The 21,473-nt window shown below is 43.0% G+C and overlaps 1 protein-coding gene across 2 annotated transcripts in view; it reads left to right on the top strand.

Moving 5' to 3' along the window:
* OGDHL (oxoglutarate dehydrogenase L) overlaps positions 1-21,473 on the top strand; it is a 97,634-nt gene that overhangs the window by 43,298 nt on the left and 32,863 nt on the right. For both annotated transcript variants that reach the window (XM_090058055.1, XM_090058054.1), the window contains exons 7-14: positions 224-370; positions 1,757-1,847; positions 2,773-2,952; positions 3,461-3,589; positions 14,527-14,706; positions 15,023-15,175; positions 18,054-18,156; positions 18,831-18,959. In XM_090058055.1, coding sequence (XP_089914181.1) covers positions 224-370; positions 1,757-1,847; positions 2,773-2,952; positions 3,461-3,589; positions 14,527-14,706; positions 15,023-15,175; positions 18,054-18,156; positions 18,831-18,959 — 1,112 coding nt within the window. The remainder of the gene's footprint in view (positions 1-223; positions 371-1,756; positions 1,848-2,772; positions 2,953-3,460; positions 3,590-14,526; positions 14,707-15,022; positions 15,176-18,053; positions 18,157-18,830; positions 18,960-21,473) is intronic.

Genomic DNA, 21,473 nt, shown 5'->3' with positions numbered 1-21,473 from the left:
TTGGCTGGGATGATCTAGCTGGGGCTGGTCCTGAGCAGGGGGTTGCACTAGATGACCTCCTGAGGTCCCTTCCAACCCAAACTCTATGATTCTATGATTGAACCTGTATTGGGAATTCTCTAAAACCATGCTGCTTATTTCGATGAATGTGCTTCAGTTGATGTTTAACTCATAATCTGCAGTTTCCTTAGCTTACTGTTTTTTCTCTCATCCTTTTGAGAAGATTTGAAGATTTCCTTGCCCGCAAATGGTCTTCAGAGAAGCGCTTTGGTTTGGAAGGTTGTGAAGTAATGATCCCTGCCCTTAAGACCATCATTGATAAATCCAGTGAGATGGGAATTGAATATGTAATAATGGGGATGCCTCACAGGTAACTTTTATTTAAGTAAAAAAGGTGATTGAAAATGCGCTTGCTTCCTGAGGATATTCAGACACTTTTCACATTGTTAAAAAGACTGGGATTATAGAGGCTGCTGAAGCAGAGGTCAGTTATGCCTACTAAAAGATGCATTGAACAACAGAAGTAGGGTCCTGAGAGAGCTGCCCGTCAGTGAGAGGGTAAAGCTTTCACAATTGGAGGTCAGTTGAAGACCTAGTTTGAAAAAGCAAGCAAGTCTGACAGATGCGATACTTATCCTCCTGTGGAGAGAGCCTGCAATTGACAAGGAGGATTGTACCCATTTATAGTCAGATAGGCAGGGCCAGGAATGGGAAAGGACTGTGTCGATGAATAATAGATTAAAAAAGAATCCACTTAAAGTGATATTCATCTTTCCTTAAACAAGACTCTCATTTGTTTGTGTGACTTTTTTTTGTTCTCTAGTTTGAATTTACATGTTACAGACAGCAGTAGACTTGGCTGTCTTTTTTTTGAGAGTTGAGTATGACTGAGCTGCATAACTCTTGTTGAAAGTACAGTCACCTTTCTAATACATGAGAGAATTGGTACTTAAAGCCCAGGGAAATTCTGTTAGGATAAAGTAATGTAATACAAGCTGTAGCAGGAGAAGAGGTCATAATTGTGCCATGGTATTTCTTGCTGTTTTAACTGGGAACTACTTCTTACAGCAGCAGAAAAATATAAAACTGCCACCTGCCCTTTTTTTAATATAAAATTTAAGCTGTGTAAAAGGCGGTTATATTGCAGCTTGCTACTCAGGATAGTGTGTGCATTTATCTACTGTTGCATCCTTGGTAGCTGAAGTTATTAAATTTCTGGCCCTCTCCTTTACAACAAATCTGAAGTAAACACCAGCAGCTAGCTAATGCACAGCCTGCTGTGCCTGTTGCTATAATCATTAATTTAAAAGAATTTTCAAAGGGCCACCTCTTGCCTGCACTTGTGTACCTGCAGGTGACAAAATATGCCCACCTGGCTCCCATAAATAGCTAAACTAAGAAAAATTCCGTGCTCTTGTCTGAGAATTGTTGATTAGCTGGTCAAGATAATTCTGTGTTCTTGGTATATTAAGACTAGGAAAGAAATTCTTAGAAATAAGGAAACTTACAGCAATCAACTGCATGTTGCACCCTGGAAATGCAGTGGAGACAGTCTGGTGTGTTTGGAAGGAGGTTAAAAAGATCTTTAGTGAATTGGTGCTTTTAGATGTTTAATGTAATATAAAGTGTAAGATGCATTTAAGGCCTGTAGCTTATACTCCTGATTTGATTGTTTTTTGTAAACTTTGATAAATTAATTTTCTGATTAAATATATTTTTGGCTTGTGATTTAAATGTATTTTTTGGCTTGTTTTAGAGGCAGGCTAAATGTGTTGGCCAACGTTATTCGGAAGGAACTGGAGCAGATCTTCTGTCAGTTTGATCCTAAACTTGAGGCAGCTGATGAGGTTAGATCCATCTTCATTAGTGAGAGGGCAAAAATTCTCTTGCCCATATAGTGTGAACAGAATTAGATGCAGTTTAAAGGATGGAGTCTGTATTTTGTGTTTTCAGTGTGAATTTGTGAAATTCAGTAGCAGATTTACTCTTTACAAAACGCTGTATTATGTGCTCAAAACGCTGTATTATGTGCTCAAATGCAGGAGTCATAGGAATTAACTTTTCTATGAACTATAACTCTAAATCAGGTGTGTGAAACTCATCCAGCCCTGTGGGATTGACGAGCAATATGGGGCTAGTCCATGGGCTAGTCCCAGAGCATGAGGCTAGATCTAGAGCATCAAGGTATATTATCTGGCCCGTGGGGCTGGGAATTTAGTGGTGAGTCGAATGGTGGCAGTGTTAATTACTGTGGCTCCCAGAGCCATTGCTCATCTCTGCACCAAATTCCCAACCCACAGGTAGCTCTGTGAGCCAGATGATGCAGTGCTGCGCTCCAGATGTGGTCTGTGGGGCTGTCCATGGGTCAGAAATTTGATGTAGAGTGAGTGGTAGCAGTCGTAGCTCTGAGCCATACCATTTAATGCTGCTATTACTTTGCCCCACCACCAAATTTCCTGTCCTGCAGGCCAGATGACATGTCTTTTACATTCCTGCTCTGAATGATAACTGTGGATATCCAAGTCCCAGTATATCTATCTAATCTAGTTTGAAAGCTTTTGACATCTTCTGTTTTGCTTGGAGCCAAGCATGATGTCTGTATTTGGTTAACATTAAATAAGCACTGAACTATTTAAAATTTGAAATTGTTGTCAAAACTATAGCATAGACTGAGACACAAGCCAGATTCATTTTTTAGATTTTAGACATGTTGAATTGGAAGTAGCTTGTATGAATGGCATGCATGAGCCTTCACTGCCTCTTGTCTATTAGGGATCTGGGGATGTAAAATATCATTTGGGAATGTACCATGAGAGGATCAACCGAGCAACAAATAAGAAAATCACCCTTTCGCTTGTGGCTAACCCATCTCATTTGGAAGCAGTGGACCCTGTTGTACAGGGAAAGACCAAAGCAGAACAGTTCTACCGAGGAGATACAGAAGGGAAAAAGGTAAATATTACTTGGATGTGGCAATAACTTTGGCTTGAGCTATCAGCTTTAACTTTGTTTTCAACGGATCAGTAACAGAACTTTTGTGCTGTAAAAGTGGGTGAATTATTTTTGAAGACTGAAGCTCTTTTATAATTGGTAATGTCACTTTGAAACAATAGAACTACTCATTTCAAATTAGTCTGCAGACAAGTGGTACCTTCTTCCTACTAACAAGCTTCCTGAATCGGACTGATTGGTAGGTTGATTAAGTTAGAATTTAGAAGCAATCAAATAAATTGGAACCAACTCAGCTGGGAATTGAACAAGGCAGTAAGCACAGACAAACATGTGGTTTATGACTGTCTTACTCTATTATTTGAATTTCACAGTTTCTAGGAATTACCGCATTATAGACTTGGATGCTGTTGGGCTAGGCACTATAGAAACACATACCAAAAACACAGTTCTTTTCCCTGAGAATCTTACAGTTGCAATTCTTGCTACTTTAATTACTCTTTTATTTCAGGTCATGTCCATATTGCTACATGGAGATGCTGCCTTTGCTGGACAGGGAGTGGTGTATGAAACCTTTCATCTCAGTGATCTGCCATCTTATACTACAAATGGCACTATTCATGTTGTGGTCAACAACCAGGTGATTTAGCAGTGAATTCCCAAAGCAATTTGGGTGTGATGAATGAATATCTTCTAGTGGTACTACTTTGTTCATAATGGACTGGATATGTTTGTCTTTCTTTCAGACCCCTCACCCGCAGTAGAATTGTTATAACCCAAAAATGGTGCTTGTGAGAGGGTTCTGCACTTTTATCTTTGTCTGCCCTCTGTATTCAACGTTCCCGCTCAGTTTCCCTGCACGATGTCTTACTATAAAACAAAAGGGTTGTAAGGCCAGGGACCTAGCATTAGCCTAGCATTATCTAGCTTTGCTGTCCTCAACCAGAGAAGGGGCGGGTGGTCAGTTATCAACACAACTTCCCCCTCGAGGAGACAATAATGGAACAATTCTATTCCCCACTGGATAGCTAAACATTCTCACTCAGTTGTAGATCCACTATTTTTTCTTCATCTTTAGCCAGTTGAGACTGGCTAAAGTACCTGCATATTTTGGAATGCAGGTACTTGTCCTTGCTCATCATAAAAATACCCCTCACCTATCAGTTGCTCTATATCTAGGTCATCTTGTTCATCCTTCTGTGGATCTCTGAAGCAGGCTGTTCCGGGGTCCCTTTCCCACTCACCCCCTTTCTTGGTGATGACTCGTACAAGGACTTCTTCTAGATATTGCCAATCTACTCCTAAGAGCATGGGGCAAGGTAATGTTTCAGGTGGGCCCATGGCAATTTCTTCTGTGCGACCAAGTACCATCAGCTGAACCCTCCTTCATTCGTAAGTGTATGAAGCCCCATGAATACAGATCATGCTTACTGGGTTCTCCAGGTTCCCTAGATGAAATGGAAAAAGAGTAGCCCAAATCATTGTGACTGGGAACAACCAGTATCGATCACTGCAGGTATGATAGTGTCTTCTATTCTTACTTCTACCACGGTTTGTTTTGATGGCCCAGCCCCTTATGCCAGCCGAAACTGCAATTAATTTTTTCAATATGAATATTATCTCCGGCAGTTTCAGTCTGGACTTTTTGTGGACAGAAATATAAGACGTGCCCTTTTTCCCCACATCTGTAGCATGCTACTTCTCTCAAGTACTTCCCTGGGAACTTCCCAGGTTCAAAGTTCCCGACCCAAATTCTGAGTATTCTCTCCCCACCGTGACTGGTTAGATGTTCCTTCCTGGGCCCCAGATGTTGGACCTCCTGAGCGGTCTCTCCTAGGGGCCTTGCCCTCTCCTTCTGCTGCAGCATAATCTTCAGCAAGTCTTAGAGCTTTTACTACAGTCTTAGGTTGATGGCATTGTACCCATCGCTGGGAACTACTGCTAAGATCAGTAAGGAATTGCTCTAGTACTATAACATCTATTGCTTCTGAGAGAATATTTGTCTCAGGCTGCAACCATCTTTCTGCCAGATCTCTTAGCATTTGAGCCAGTAGATGGGGTCGAGTCCCCTCAGGGCTCTTATTAGCCCAAAATCTCTGGTGATTAAGTCTTGGAGAAAATCTCTAATTGATATAATATTGTCACCTTTACCTTCTGGTAATCTCTAGCCTCTGTCCTGTTGAGGGCATGGTAAGCTGCTTGTGCTGGTTCAATAAGAAGAGGTGCTATTTGAGCTGCCCAGCTTCCCAGGTCCCATTTTGCAGCTGTAGCTATCCTTTCAAAGGCTTCTAGGTATGCTTCAATATCATTATCTGGAGACACATGAGGCAACCTGGTTCCATCTCCTTCTCTCCCCAGTGACATCTGTTTTGCCTCAACTTTCTTGCATAAATCTTGTTGGCGAGAGAAAAGCCAGATCCTTGCTTCCACCTCTTGAGTCCTCATTTGCACTATCTCTTCCAGCTGGGCTTGATGTCCCTGTAGAAGTTGCAGGGTAACACTATGAGCCTGCTGTCAGTCGGTGGGACCGTGTGTATCTGTCAGGCCCAAATTAGGCCTAACCCGAAAAGGCCTCTGGGAGGAGGCCAACCTGACACCCTGGGTGGGGAGGGGGTCAGTGTCATGGAACCCGGAGGCTATGACCTAATGCATCTGTTGCAATTCGTCACCACAGAAAAGGGGAACTGCCCTGAGCCGACCCTCTGGCCCTGCCAAGTCCGGGACTTTTCGGATGTGAAGGTTGTAAAAATTGAAATTGAAAAATAACTGCTTGCAAAATGAAATAATGGCTTGGCTCTAATCCCAGAAAAGGCAGTAAGGCAAAAAGTGAACAAGGGGGAACAAGAGGGAGAGGAAAGGTACTTAAGTTGAAGGGAGTTAGGTCCCAGTTGGAACTGCTTTGGGGAGGACAAGGCTGAGGACCCAATAAAGGAGGCAGTCTCGCCACCCTGGATGCAGGGTGGGGTTCCTGAGACCTATCAGGTAACAACTGGGGATAGGGTGTGTAGTGCCTTTCCTCCAGCCTGACTCGTTTGCAGCTCAAAACTTGTTATGATGATTTCTATGTATTTTATTGACTTTTCCTTGTAATAAAGAGTGGCACTTGAGTTTTACTTGGCGTGTGACTGGTGGGTTACTCACCTACCCCTGTTGGGAAGGGAGGGAGCCCCTAACAAGTGGTGGAGAATGTGGGCAAAGACCCCTCTTTGAGACAGCGTGGCCAGCTGGACTCAAGGATTGGGAAGCCATGTTCACATGCCGGGATAAAACCATAAGTCTTTCTGAACTCAGCAAGAAGGTGCATCCATGGTCCCTCTTTGGAGTAAGGGACCTCAGGTCCCTTGCTGCGGTAGAGGGAGTTTTTGCCCAATGGCAAACAGGTAGAAAGCCTGGGAAGATGGCATTGTTAGAAGGTGCCATCTTTTTCTTATGGGATTTGGTGGGAGTCTTGTTGCCTTTAGAGGACCCAAAGTCAGAGAAGAGACGAGGTGGCGGTGCTTAATCAGGTCGTGGAACAGAACGACTGGCCGACCACCCCTCCTCCTGCGGAAATTGTGGTACAAAAAACTCCGCTGGATGAGCCAGGGGTAAGTGCAGTTATGCAGTCCTGGGGCCTGATGGAAGGACTGCTGGACAAGAGTGAGTGGTGGTCCCCTGAAAACCGACAGGCCTCCAAACTGAACTGGCCATCTGGACAAAAAGTGCAAAAAAGAGCTAAGGCCAGTGAGCTAGCAAAGTAGCTTCCCAGGAGTTGGAAAAATTCTTCGCTCCCTAAAAATCACAAGCAGTGCTAGCCAAAATTTTCCCCAAAAAATGGTACAAGTCTCCCCAAGCCTCTGCAACAGTAGATCGTAATAGATGGGCATAAAACTGGGCATTATGCCTATCAGTTAATAAGCTTTGCCATAAAAACATTAGATCATTAAAAATTGTTCAAAGATCAACATTCAAGAAAACCAAAATGAGTAAACTAGGAAAAAGCTATATGCCAATTGAGTGGAAATGCATTCATTGAAGCAGCATTTTACTATCAGTTGAACAACTCCCCCCAAAAGTTATTGTAAATGAAGACCACCTGGGCAAGTACCCTTTGCAAGGGGACAGGTCCCTTGCATGGTCTCTTGATTCAATGTTATGATAATTAGATCAACCGTTCAGTGAAAGACATTATCCGGAAGTTGCAAACTGTGATCAATTTGGCCGGGGAATACCCTAAATCAAAACAGGTAGCGATAGTAGAAGAAATATCAGTAAAGAAGAAGATGATTCCCCATCGCCAACTTTGAAGCAAGCTTAGAAAGGCAGGCATCCCATTAGAACAAATTGATGGGAAGCCCACTGGTAAATTATATCGACTTTAGAAAGAGAAAAACCTCAGGGGGAAGGATAAAAAACAGCTGTGAGGTTGCAGCTGTTACCCCAGCTATGGCCCCGACTGTCCCTACAGCTCCCCCCGCTGAGGAGCTTGATTACACAAACTGGGCTATATCCTGAGTTAAAAAACTTGCTCCTAGATTTAACATAGGCAGGCCCCGGGGAGGAGAGACAAGGGACACCCCCTCCCTCAATCTTGATTGGGCTAGTCCCTGAGGATTCAAGGGGGTATTTGTCTGCTCCAATTCAGGTTCAAGGGGCCCAGATAGCCAGGTGGTTCCTCATGGACACAGGAACCGAAGTCACAATTTTCCAGTAAAAGCACCCCCCTCAAGGGGGCGCCCTGTTGTACTAAAGGAAGTAGGGGAAGGGGCAATCCGGGAAAGAGAAATTGAAGCGGTAGTGAAGCTAAGGCGAGAGGTCTTCACAGTCATGACCACTACTCGCCATTCACTATGAATATTGGGAACCACTGTCCCGAGCCATTGTATAATAAATGGCCCTCACCGGAGGGTGATGGCCGTTGGAAAGGTAGACCCAATGTCAAAGATTGGGCCGTGGGTTCAATCAAAATGAGATATGGAAAATACTGGAAAGGAGGTCCAAGTTAAATTGGAGAAGGAAATAAAACCACATTTTGTGTGCCCTTACCCCCTGAGGCCTGAGGCTGAAGAGAAAGTAAGAAAGATGCTTCAAAGGCTATTGCAAGCTGGGTTAGTGGAGCCCACTATCTCCCAGTGAAACTCCCCTTTATAGTCAGTGCGTAAGGCTAGTAAAAAATGGAGGATGGTAATAAACTATCAAAAAGTAAATAAGAAAACAAAGAAACTAGGTCCAGTAGTAAGCACTCTGCCCAAAATGCGGGACACAGCCCAAAAAGCAGGTGCCTCCCATTTCACAATAATTAACATTTCAAACTGTTTCTGGGCAATCTGCATGTGGGAAAATGATTGGGATATTTTTGCTTTTATGTTTAGAGAAAAACAGTACCAGCTGTTGCGCCTACCACAAGGGTGGTGCAACTTGCCGATCTTGGCACACCAGCAAGTGCAAAAGGCACTAAAGTCCCAGCCACAGGTTCAAAGCTACGTGGATGACATACTAATTTGGTCAAACAGTCCTGAAGAGTGTGTGGATATTTCTCACAGGGTGCTGCAAACTCTGAAAAGGGTTCAATGCTCAGTTGTATCTTAAGAATGCAGTCATACCTAAGAATGCAGCTAGATGCCCAGGGTTTGAGGATCTTGGAACAGACCAAGGAGGCATTAGCCCAACTCCCCCCGCCCCGTTCTCCAAAAAAGCTACAGTCCCAACTGGTTCTGATGCGTTGGTGCCAAGTGGTGGTCCCCGATTTTGCAGCATTGGCCCACCCGCTATATGAAGCGCTGAAAGTCAAAGATAAGCAGTGAAAGTGGGGGGAGAAAATCGAAGGACTCAGTCAGGAAATGCTGCATGCCATATTAGAAAGCCCACCTGCTCCAGACCCCAGCACCCCTAAGTATTTAGAGGCAGAAGTCTGGGAGAACACCATCAGCACAGTGCTATACCAGCGAAGCCAATGAAAATAAGATAAGTGGAAATTGTTGGGGGCCTGAAGTTGGGTTTTATTCAATGTGAAGACTCATTACAAGCCTTTGCAAAAGAAAATGTTGGCAGTAGTTTTTGAATTAAAAAAGGGAAAAAGATTGGTAAGAGAAGCTCCTTTACAGATTCTAGTGTGACCTAGGATTCTAACGGCCCTAAAAAAAGGCCCACCTGTGGGATCCCCCACCAAACTTGGTGGTTAAAGTGAAGCTTACAACTGGCAAAGTACCCATACGGAAAGGCGGGGGGTATACTAAAGAACCCCGTACTCCCATGGTTAAAAGCCCCTGCGGATGAAGAAACTATAAACTGCATAAAGCTTGCTGAGAGCTTTGACCCAACCGACCCCCATGCCCTGTTTACCAACGGGGCAGCTGAAGGCCTAGTAGCAATTTAAGCCTGGTATTGCCCTTTCTCAAAAAAACATAAAAGAAGGGATATTAAGGGGTTCGAGCACTCAGCTTGTGGAGTTGAAAGCAGTAAAAAAAAGCAATTGTCTATGAAATCGGGTAAGGTTAAGAAGAAGTAAAGGTGTACACTGATAGTTGGGTGTGCGCCAAGGGAGCTAGTGAATGAATCCCCTATTGGGAAAAGGCTGGCTGGCATTTAAAGAGAAGGCCAGTCTAAAAAGTGGAAATTTGGCAACACAGTTAAAAAAATGAAGGACCAAATCAAGGTGGCCTCAATCAGAAGGCAAACTCCTTAACTCGCCCTTCCATCGTTAGTTCTCTGGAAGAGACACAGGCAGTGCATGCGTTTGCCCATGAGGGAAAAAAGGGAATGTGAAAAAGGCTCCAGCAAGAAGAGAAAAATGCTACCAAGTCGGAGGTACAGCAAGCCATAAAAAAAAATGTCTGGCCTGCAGCACCCACCGACAATCCCCATACCCTGGAACAGGAAGAGCAAATGTTCAGGTACTAAAGCCTGGGGAGGAGTGGCAAATGGATTTTATAGGCCCGCTAAAACCCAGTAACAAAATATATATATATCTTGGTAGCAGTGGATGTAGCCACAGGCTGGCCAAAAATGTGGCCTACAGCCTATAGGCCCATAGACTACTGAAGATATAGTACTGTGAACTCTGAGAGAGTTAAAAGTTCGTTTTGGAAAACCTCACCGTTTAAAAACAAACAATAGGTCTCACTTGAAAAATTCCGGAGTAGCGCAGTAGTGTAAAAAAAGAAATATAAAGCACTGCTTCGTTATTCCCTACCCATCCACAAGGTCAGGAAAAAGTGGAGTGCTTAAATCAAGAAATAAAAAGAAAATTGAATATCGCTCAAAAAGTTTTTAAAAAAAATGAGTTTGGCAAGTCCCCTGGGTACTACGGGACCTACGAACTCAAGGATAGACATGGAGAACAAGCCCTTTCACCTAAATAATGGGCCGACCCCCAAATATCAGTGTAAAAAAAAAAAAAAGCGGAGCTGGGCTTAAAGATTTGAACCAATCTCACTGACCTCCAGTAAGAACTCAAGTAAAATTTCATGTCCGTCCAGGACAAAAAAAAAAAAATTTAAAAAGCCTAGTTCTAGCCTGGAGCCAGAGAAACATGGTATTGGTAGGAACCCCTACCACTAAATATTGAATTCCAGCTAACCAAACAGTTGTTTTCCAAAAATCACCATGAAGGCCAAAGTACTACTGCTTGTAATAAAACTAATAAAGTTAGAAGCAGCTGACCCAGTAAGTAACCCCTTCCAAAACCCCCTCCCCAACTCTCCTAAAAAGCCAGTAAGTCCAAACTCCTGAATACAATTTTGAAATCACCCCTCTGGTTCTGAATGATGAAAGAACGAACATTAAAAAAAGTACTAAAACGTGGCCACCGAAATGCAGTCGCTACTAGCTACCTGGCCCAATGTCTCTTGCCCCCCCCATGGCCCATCAAGGATTTGTATAAAAAATGCTTTTGTATAAAATCTAAAATGCTACTATAAAACCTAATTACACCAATTGGCTTTCAGTTTAGAAACTGGCTGGCTCCATCCAGAGTCCCTACAAAGCACACTGGTACATGTTGGTTAACACCACCAAGACTAAAAGACCCCAGATCTGGGGAAACACCCACTGGGAAATACATGTCTCTAACTCCCAAAAAAAAATCACATTCCACTATAAAATCTCAGCTCTTCCAGGAACTAATTAGTCTTTATTGACCCATGATAAAGACTATGTCACCGAAATCAAAAAATTTTGACACACCGGGGCAAAAGGCACTCAAAGCTTCACTAAAGGCAACTACAAACATACCGCATGCAGTGGACTCAAAGTAAATTTTGTGTTAATGTTTGCCGAAATTGTAAAATCTATCAAAAATTGTTGACCCGAAATGTGCCCCATCCCAACAAAGGTATGAGACACTTTGTGTAGTAAAAAGGAAAAGAAAAAAAAACTTAACAGATGGGCAAAAACAAAAGTTAACAAATAAAGAAGTAATCTCTTTTTAAATTTCAGTAAATCTCACCTACCCAGAAGAGATCCCCACCACCATGGGGTCTAAAGTCCCAAAAACTTTTGTAGCGTTTCCCTCGGTATTCTTAAAAAAAAATTTATAATCTTACAATAAAAAAAGTCAATGTTACCAAATTGCACCCCGGTGCAATAAATGAGTGGAACCCGTTCTCTCTGCTTGGCCAAAAACCTCCGGTACCCATTGCAGGGTCCGGAGAGACGCTTCTACCATCCTGAGAACACTAGGAACAGCAGAAGCAGCACTAAATTCAATAAATATAAAAGTTGTAAGAAATAAGCTTACCAAAATGGGACAACTTACGCAACAGGTGCTAAAAAGCCAAATTGTGGCAAATACAGAATACCAAGAGAACCACGTCAAAACACTAACCATGGCAGTACAACCCCTCAGACAAATGCAGTCCATCCTAAAAGCAATAAGAACCTTGCAAATGAAACAAGCTATAGCTTGTATTACCAAGCAAACTTTCGCGTTACACCAATATAAAAAACAAACACTCTTAAGTTAAATCTGGAGATCCAGCAGTCATTTCAAATTCTTATGTAAAATAGTGCCCAAAGTGTAAACCTCTCTTTGCTAAAGTAATATCATCAAGAATCAAAACACCACTAAAAGAGTATATCCATGTCAAATCAGTAAAAATAGAAACGGAAGTTTGGCTTCTATATGAGTACATTCCCGTCCCCATAGTATTAGCAGGAAAAATTTAGGCCCCTCAATCTACGGCCAAATAATTAACTCAGTTGAGAAAACTTCTAAACCCTAGAAAATATAAACGATGGGGACGAAATAAGTAAATGCATTATCAAAAAAACTTCTTGATAGACCCTTGTTGGCTGCACCAAGATACTGTTGATAATTGCGTGTTAAATAGTATTTTCAATCAAAGTACCGTGGTAATCAATAATGCCATTGGGTGCTTGTGTATAGCTTCAGTAAGCCCTGTGACCTAGAACAATAAAAACGTTTCCCAGCCTCCCGTAAAAAAGTATCGCTACAATGCAACAACAGTTAAAAGTATAGAGCATATTTATGCCCAACCAACTTATTCCTGGTCACAAGCAATGGCAAAAATGTTTCCAGTAAATTAAACAGTTTAATTAAATCCATCTTAAAAAGCTGTGTATCAGCAATTAAACACATTTTAAAAAATACTTAAAGCCTATAATAATACTCTAAGTAAAAAAAGCAAGCAAGTCTGCATATCGTCCATCAAAAGGATGAACTCCTAAAATTAACTTACAAAATTAAAATCAGTATCCAAACATCACTAATATAATATTTTCTTAAAATATAGCCCTACCTGAACAAGATTAATAAATCTAATAATATAGCCTGTAGTAATTGTGCTGTTATGTATTATAGTTTTATGTATGCTAATATACATGATTACTTGCTATGCTCAAAAATTGTATTAAAAAAATCAAAGGTCCAACGAATTATGTCAACTGGTACGTTACCTTGCGCAATTTTAATCAGCACAAATATATGCAGATGCAACTGTTCACGGGAGAATTGTTAGGCCCAAATCAGGCCTAACCCAAAAAGGCCTCTGGAAGGAGGCCAACCTGACACCCCAAAAAGGGGTTGCAGAACCTGGAGGCTATGACCTAATGCATCCGTTGCAAGGTACTTAAGTTAAAGAAAGGTCCCAACTGAAACTGCTTTGAGGAGGACAAGGCTAAGAACCCAATAAAGAAGGCAGTCTCGCCACCCTGGACGCAGGGTGGGATTCCCAAAACCTATCAGGTAACAACTGGGGATAAGGTGTGAAGTGCCTTTCCTCCAGCCCGACATACGTGCAGCTCAAAACTTGTTATAATCATTTTTATGTATGTTATTAACTTTTCCTTATAATAAAGAATGGCACTTGAGTTTTACTTGGTGCGTGACTAGTGAGTTACTCACCTACCCCTGTTAAAAAAGGAGCCCCTAACAGTATCCATGGACTCTATCCTGCCTGGAAGTGTCTGAAAATTATTCCTGGGATAATTGAAGATGTTCCCGGCCAATGCACCACTTTGTGAGAGGGTTCTGCATTTTTATCTTTGTCTCCCCTTTGTACTTGCCTGCCATGACTTGGATTGGGAAGAAAAGCAAGGAGATCAGTGTTTTTTGATGGTTGCGATAGATAAATGCCACCCCGGTGTTAAAGCTCACAGTGTTAGTTTAGTTGTAAAGTAAAGTAAAGTGGTACAGCAATAGCAATGTCACCAATTACTTCATTGGTGAGGGACATCTGTGTTACAAATGAAGAATCTCTGCGCTAGATACTTTGTAGCTACTTTGCAAACAGTGTCTGGCACTAATTACCTCATTGGTGGTGAGCATTTTCCACATCTCTCTTTCTCTGTAGGCCTCTCTTGCCAAGAGTGATTTCCTGCTGCTCTCTCCCAACCTGTCTCTCAATCTTTGGTTATAATTGTCCCAGTGGGGTCAAGGCTTGAGGTTAGCTTCTACCCGCACCCTGTACTTTATCTGAGGGCTCTATCCCTCTTTCTCTATCTTTATCTATCTCAGTTCCCGGCACCCGCCTCCTGGTCCCTCAGTGTCTTCCTGCATTCACCAGTGCAGCTCAGTTTCTCCGCAAAGTAATCTCCCTCTAAGATTGACCTGCTGCTGCTCCTGAAGTCCTGCGCTCCTGGCATTCTTCTGGATTGCAGGTCGGTTTCTTCTTTCCCCTCTGGAGTCTCTGTCACTCCTCATTTATCTTCTTGTGCCCAAAGGCAAAAATCAATGCCCCGCTGCTGTCTTTTATTCCCCCCCTCCCGATTTTCACAGGCTAATCACGCAAAACTTTTCCAGGTGTGTAATGTCCACCACCTGACAGAGTTCATTGTCAGGTCAATCCTGCCAGACTCTGTCTAACTAACAGGGCTCCTGCCTGAGTCCCTGTTACCGTGGTGCTTGGGAGAGGAGATACAAACTTCATGGGAAGAAAATAAGCTCATTAGAAACTGTCACAACATTAAAACCAGCCTTTAAACTAACTTGCTTTTTATCTGACAGAAAGCATGTGATACTGTTGGGTAAATAAGTTCACCGTATTAAATTCAAACCTCAGATGCTTTAGATTAGAGCAAAAACATTGAAGGCTAATAACTTGGTTTCCTTTTCTGCCTTGTTGGCTCTCCTCTTTTTAGATTGGCTTCACCACAGATCCCCGAATGGCCCGCTCCTCTCCGTACCCCACTGATGTTGCTCGTGTAGTCAATGCACCCATTTTCCATGTGAATGCTGATGACCCTGAAGCAGTGATGTATGTGTGCAACGTAGCTGCAGAATGGAGAAATACATTCAATAAAGATGTGGTTGTAGACTTAGTAAGTAGTGGATTAGTCTTAACTTTTTACTGTGTTAATTACAGTACATAAATATCATCAAACTGGTTAATGACTGTCAGCTTTACATATTACTGAGCAGATGTGAGCAATAAGAATTTCCTCACCCTATATAGCAGTACTGCTTAGAGGCCTCAAGACAAAGGTCCCATTGTACCAGATACTGCCTTCTTAGAAATTAATACTAATGTGAATATCTCTTAGCTTCTGCAGAAGCTGTTATTTTAATGTCCTAAACACATATCAAGAAAGCAGTACGTGTGAATAGCTTAGATTCCTTACTGCCCTCTCTCTGCAGGTCTGTTACCGAAGGAGAGGCCACAATGAAATGGATGAACCCATGTTCACCCAGCCCCTGATGTACAAGCAGATCCACAAGCAGGTGCCAGTGCTGAAGAAATATGCTGACAAACTGATTGCAGATGGGACTGTAACACTGCAGGAGTTTGAGGTACAATATGTCAGCAGAGTGGAAGGCTGTTTGTGATGCTGTTTTCAGAAAGAAGTGACTGTTTCATTACATGCTGTTAGCTTAACTACTTCTTCCTTGACTTCTTTGCCTTCTCTTATTGACTTTTTCTGACTTACTTTAGTTATGTCTTGCATAAAATTGAAAATCCAATTATTGGGGAAAAAAGTGTCCAAAGAGATGTTCGCCATCTTTAAATTCAGTACTGAAAAAGAGGCAGATTTATCTCTAATTGAAGCTAGAACATTTATGATGAAGTCCTCCTGTTGCATGGTCACTGTTTGCCCCATGTGCTACATAGCATTTCAGTAACGCACACTAACTAGAAAAACATGTTCTCCTCTATCCTTAGACTGACAAACAGTGAGTTAGGACTAAGAGGGAAGAAGCAGAGAATCCAAATTACCCTTTCTGGCATGATCTTAAAAGTATACCATTCAGGTAGTGTCCAGTCAAGTGATATCTGAATGTTCATTATTGTGTACACTGCATGTTAATCATAGGAGCTGCTTGTTGCCACATCTAAAAGTAGCAGCTGTATGCAATAGGCTCTGTTTACTTACCTGTCAGAGTAGTAAAACAAATTATTATGCCTAGACTTATTTAAACCACTGTCAAAGTTTTAAAAAATAAACTGTTTTGCAGGCTAGAATTAAACTCATTAAGTTGGTTTTGTGTGTTGTTTTTTTCTCTTTGTGTTTGGAAGTAAATCTTGTGCTCATGAACTGAATTAACCATAGCAGCAGCAAACACAGCTTTGCATGTGGAGATGCAGCAAAATCTTCAGGAGCACATGGGCCTGCATCTGTACTGTCTATAACTGTAGTATCATAGTGCTTAGGATCGGAAGGGACCTAAACAGATCATCAGGTCCGATTCCCCTGCCCTGGGCATGAACAAGTGCCAGGGTCATAACACCCCAGACAGATATCTATCTAGCCTCCTCCTTGAAGACCCCCAAGGTAGGAGAGCGCACCACCTTCCTTGGGACTCCGTTCCAGAGCCTGGCAGCCCTAACTGAAGTAATGCCTCCTGATATTCAGCCTGAACCTTCTTTCTAAAAATTTGTGGCCATTATTCCTAGTAACCCCCGGTGGTGCCCAGGGGAACAGTCTTGCCCAATTTCGGCTGGACCCCCTGGTGAGCTTGTAAACGGCCACCAGATACCCTCTCAGCCTTCTCTTACGGAGGCTGAATAGATTCAGGCCCTTTAGCCTCTCTTCATAGGACCTGACCTATTGCCCCTTGACCATGTGAGTGGCCCTCTTCTGGAGGCTGTCTATGCTAGCCACATCCTTCTTGAAGTGCGGCCCCAGAACTGGACACAGTACTCCAACTGTGGTCTGACCAGCGCTGCATAGAGGGGAAGAATCACCTCCCTGGACCTGCTTGTGATGTATCTATGGAACGTACAGCCCCAGATACCTATTAAACTTTTCTTCTGCTTAGTTCTGGGTAGATGAGGTGTGTGTGTGTGGGAGAATAGAAAAAGTCATTTGTAAGTTCAGCAAGCTGGGTGCCAGGACTCCCTCAGGAACACAGGGCTGACAGGTAACAGAGTGCATCTACATGTGTGCCCATTGGGAGCAGCTTGAAGCAGAGCTACTCCTGCCCTGCTCCCCTACCCCTTCTACAGCATGCCGAGGGAGCTCTAGGCTCCCCTGGGTGCCAGCCCCAGGCTGACGGGGCACCGTGGTTAGGCCTGGTCTCTACAGGGGTGAGGAGGGGGGTGGGGAGGAGGAGGGAAATGTCCCACCTCTAGGGCAGCCATTTCCCAGCCCCATGCCCCAGGGATGGGAAAGTGTCCCCTCCCCCACAGCTGTTTCCCAGCCCTGTGCCCCAATTGGCCGATTAGGGTAGGAAGCTGGGAAACAGCTGTGGGGGAGGGGACAGGTACCCCTCCCCCCTGCTACTTGGGCTGACCAGGAGCAGTTTCCTCCCTTTCAGTTGTCTGCACAGTCAGTATTGTATAGTAGCTAATGCAGAGTTAATTTACTACTTCTATTTACAGGTAGTAGAAAACTGCGCGTTAGCTTAATTTACTGTGCAGTAGCTGTTACACATGGTTATATGGTGACACTTTGCTGCACAGTAGATTAGGCTACTGCGCAGTAAAACATCTAGTGTAGACTTGCCCAATGAGTAGGAGTTAATGCTGCAATCCCAGGGCCCTTACTGCAACCCATCTAAATGTACTCAAGTTGTCTTTAAGCTAGACAGCAGTATAGCATCTGCAGGATGGGCTACACAAACCTATCTAGAGGCTGCTGCAGCTGTGCAGTTCTCCATACCATAGCTAGCTAAGTTAATTCAAGTCTGTCATTGGATCTCTAGCTTTCAGTGTAGGTAAACTCACAGCTTGGTATTGTGCCTTAAGGTGTGAATTGTGTCAACCATTTCAGGTTACCCAAGCAGTGCAGCTAAGATCCATTGAGTGTTTGTGAAACTTTCAATTCCTGTGGTGATGCTACATCTTGAAGCATGAGATTTAGTTTGATTTGCATATGCATGACTACAAGCCATGTATGTGTCTGGTTGTTCTTATTTTATTTTCGTCTGGAATACCACCTGTTGTTTTAGTGCTGAACTTTTATTCAGTAGCATCTGTCCTAAGTACTGAACTGTTAGCTTGTGCATTGGATAAATATACTTAGGAGGCCTGAACCAGAGTTTGGTCCTAGATAAACTGCAGTGACTCTCGGAGAATTTCTTAGCTGGTGTAATTGGGAACAGAAACTAGAATTTTGTAAATAGCTCTCTATTATGAAAAGGTTTTCTCACACTTGAACAATATACAATTTCTGTAAACAGTAGGGGCTTATTCTCTGTCTGCTTCATATGGAGATTATTTGTCCTGTAGGAAGAAATTGCAAAGTATGATAGAATCTGTGAAGAAGCTTATACAAGATCTAAAGATAAAAAAATTCTACATATTAAGCACTGGCTTGATTCACCTTGGCCTGGTAAGATATGTTCTTTCAAACAACCTACTGCCTTTGTTAGTGAAACATTTGTACTTCCATTTTGTGCCAAATTCCTGCAACTCTTACTGAGGCAGTGCTTGTGCTGAGTGAAGCACTTGTTTACTTATGCTGACTGAAACATAGCATATCAGATGAGTTGGGCAGAGTGCATTTGTCAGCAGATCTTTAAATCTGGGTGTGCCCAGAGCAATTCACTACTACTTTTTGGGAGGGAGGAGGACCTCCTCTTCCTTTCCCCCCAGTCAGTGCTGTTAAGAAAAAATGACTTTCCTGTAGGGGTACATGCCTTGTGGGAGTGGGGGAAGTTGCCCATTCCCAAAGATATTTTGGTGAGCTAAAGTGAGCCTATGCCCTGTGTTGGCTGGCCCTTTGGAGATAAGTGAATTACACCCATTGTAAATTAAAAAGGAAGCAAAATGGAGCTATCGGGTGCATGTGTGATCAAGTTTCATTTCATGGAAGACCTTTTAAATCGAGCCTCTTATTTAATTTTAAAAGCTAGAAAAATGGCTCTTGACCATTACAGACATTGATTTTTTTAAAAAACAGGTCTTATAGTATGTAAAATAATACAAATGAAAAGCAGACTTCTTAAGAATTAGCTCATTTTAATAACAAGCATTTGGAATGTTTTACAAAATTTCTCCTTCCAGGCTTCTTTAATTTGGATGGAGAACCAAAAAGCATGACTTGTACTCCTACTGGCATTGCAGAAGACATGCTGACTCACATTGGCAGTGTAGCCAGCTCTGTGCCACTTGAAGATTTCAAAATACATACAGGTCAGCTGGAGTTCTTATTTCTAATGTAGTATTGGTACTTTCTGTTCATACTTAAGTTTCTGAACATAAGCTCCTGATCAATCACTCTTCTGAAGTGTATTAACTGATAAAAGGGAGGAAGGAGCATGTTACCTTTCTTTGCAATTAATACTGTATTTACTTGAATATAAGCTGAGTCCCCCCCCCCTTCAATATGGTGGAAGGGAATCTCTCATCTTATATTCCATAACAAGGAATAACGGCCACGAGTTGTTGGAGAGTAGGTTTAGATTAGACATCTGTAAGACCTACTTCACAGTTAGGGTGGCTAGGATCTGGAACCGACTTCCAAGGGAGGTGGTGCTGGCTCCTACCCTTGGGGGTCTTTAAGAAGAGGCTTGATGCCTACCTGGCTGGAGTCATTTGAGCCCAGTTTTTCTCCTGCCCAGGCAGGGGGTCGGACTTGAAGATCTACAAGGTCCCTTTCGACCCTACTTCTATGATTCTGTGATTCCAATATGGGCCAGGCAGGCAGCTGATGCGGTCCTGAAGTGAGTTAGGATGGTTTATGTGGCAGGTAGGGGGTGCATGGGAGAGCATGGGGAAGTGCGCATGGTGTGGGAGGAGCATGGGAAAAGGCAGAGGGAGGATTGTGAGGGGGAAAGGATGGTACAGAGTAAGGGGAGGCCCAGGGAAAGGGACACGTGGAGCACAGGGAAATGGCACAGGGGAAGGGATATGTGGAGTATCCCTTCCCCCACACCTCTTCAACTGTATTTTCCCCCCAGCACTGCATACCCTTTCTCCCATGTGGGGAAGGGGTGTATGGTGCAAGAGGGAGCACAGGGAAAGGGCATGCGGTATAAGGGAAGCTCTGGAGAAGGGTATGCAGTGCTGGGCAAGGGGCTGAAGCTGGAACCACTGTTACTACCTGGCCCAGCTGGATGTTCCATGCTTCCAGTGGAGACAGAGCAAGAGAAGGTGCAAAGGTAAGGGGGGTGGGGTGGCAAGCACAAAAGGGGAGTGAGTGGTAGGAGGCACAAGAAAGCACTGGCAAGCGGTGACGGGTAGACATGGAGGATCAAGGGACAAGGTTGTGGGGAGGGACAAAGGGCATAGGGCAGGTTATTTTCCCCCACCAATTTTCCATGTCTGAAATCTGATAGTTGGGGGGTTGTCTTAAATTTAGGTTTGTCTGCAATTTGTGTAAAAGCAGTACATGAGATTTTATGGGAAGGTGGCAACAAAGGGTCTACTGACTTCTGTCTACCAATTTAATATTCCTTTATCACAATACTTCTGTCCTTTCTTTTTTAAAAGAAATACTTTTCTTTGGAACCTTGTAGTTTTGAGGGAACTGAAATGATCTTTGTAATGTTCATCTGCCTAAATACTTTTAGGCAAGACTGGGACTATCTTGGACTACCTGCCTAGATAATTGCCTTCCCTTTCCTACTTACCCCTCCAAAAAAAAAAGAAGAAATAAATACATATTTTACAGCCTTATAATATCAGAATTTGGAATAGGTCTTTGTATGTGCTGGTGTGCCTTCAGGCATACTAAATGTTGTAACAAGCGGTGGTAATGGGTTTCCTAATTCTCACTTGCAGGCATATTAAACAGAAGCAATTATAATATTAACTTTTAAAAGTCTGCATTGCACTTGTGGAAGAGGCCCTGGATTGTTGTGACACTGTTTAATTTTTTAATTAATATTAACCAGATATTTAATTTTAAAATACTGATTGTACACCTGACAAGAATGTTCATCTCCTTTTGGAAACCAGACTAACTTGATTAATCCTTGATAGCTCTAAAACTGTATCTACACCAACTGTTAGGATCAGCCTTAAAGTCATGCTGTTAGTCCATACTCTGCTGAACTGATTCTTTAGAAGAGCCATACAGAGAACTCTGTGATATCATATTTACTCAAATCTAACATGAGTCTGAATTTAAGATGACACCCCAATAATTAGATTCTACACATGGAAAATGTATAAATTGGTTATAGTTTTCTATGTATAGAATCTAAATATTGGGGGGTTGTCTTTAATTCAACCCCTGCCACTGCTGCAAGAGAGCAGGTAGTGGGGGGACATTCAGTATGGGGAGGTCAAGCAGTTTGCCCCCTGCTTTTGCCTGTCACTTCCGCCCCTTATGTCTGCCCCCTATTCCCTCCTTGCAGCCTCAGGGCTCCTCTTTACCTCCTGTCTCTGCTCCTCCCCCAACCCAGCCTCTGCTCCTCAATCCCTCCACCCTTACACTTGCTCCATCCCTGTTCTAAACTGAGGCATGGAGCATGGCCCAAATCCAGCCCCAGCAGCAGCAGTGCAGAGAGTGGTAGTTCATGTGGCTCAAGCTGAGCGTCAAGGTCAATCTTTAATATCGGTGTAAACCAGTGACTTCCAACTAGGGTGCTGTGAAGTACTGGTCACTTTTAGCACACGCTGCCTAAGATTCACGAAATAGGCCTAGAGATTTTAAATAGTAATACATTATTTCCAAAATACTTTAACCTATTGTGGTGTTTC

The sequence above is a fragment of the Crocodylus siamensis genome, chromosome 7, assembly GCF_052110815.1.
Source record: "Crocodylus siamensis isolate JL-2025a chromosome 7, ASM5211081v1, whole genome shotgun sequence".
NCBI lineage: Eukaryota > Metazoa > Chordata > Crocodylia > Crocodylidae > Crocodylus > Crocodylus siamensis.
This window is presented reverse-complemented; position numbering and strand designations above follow the sequence as displayed.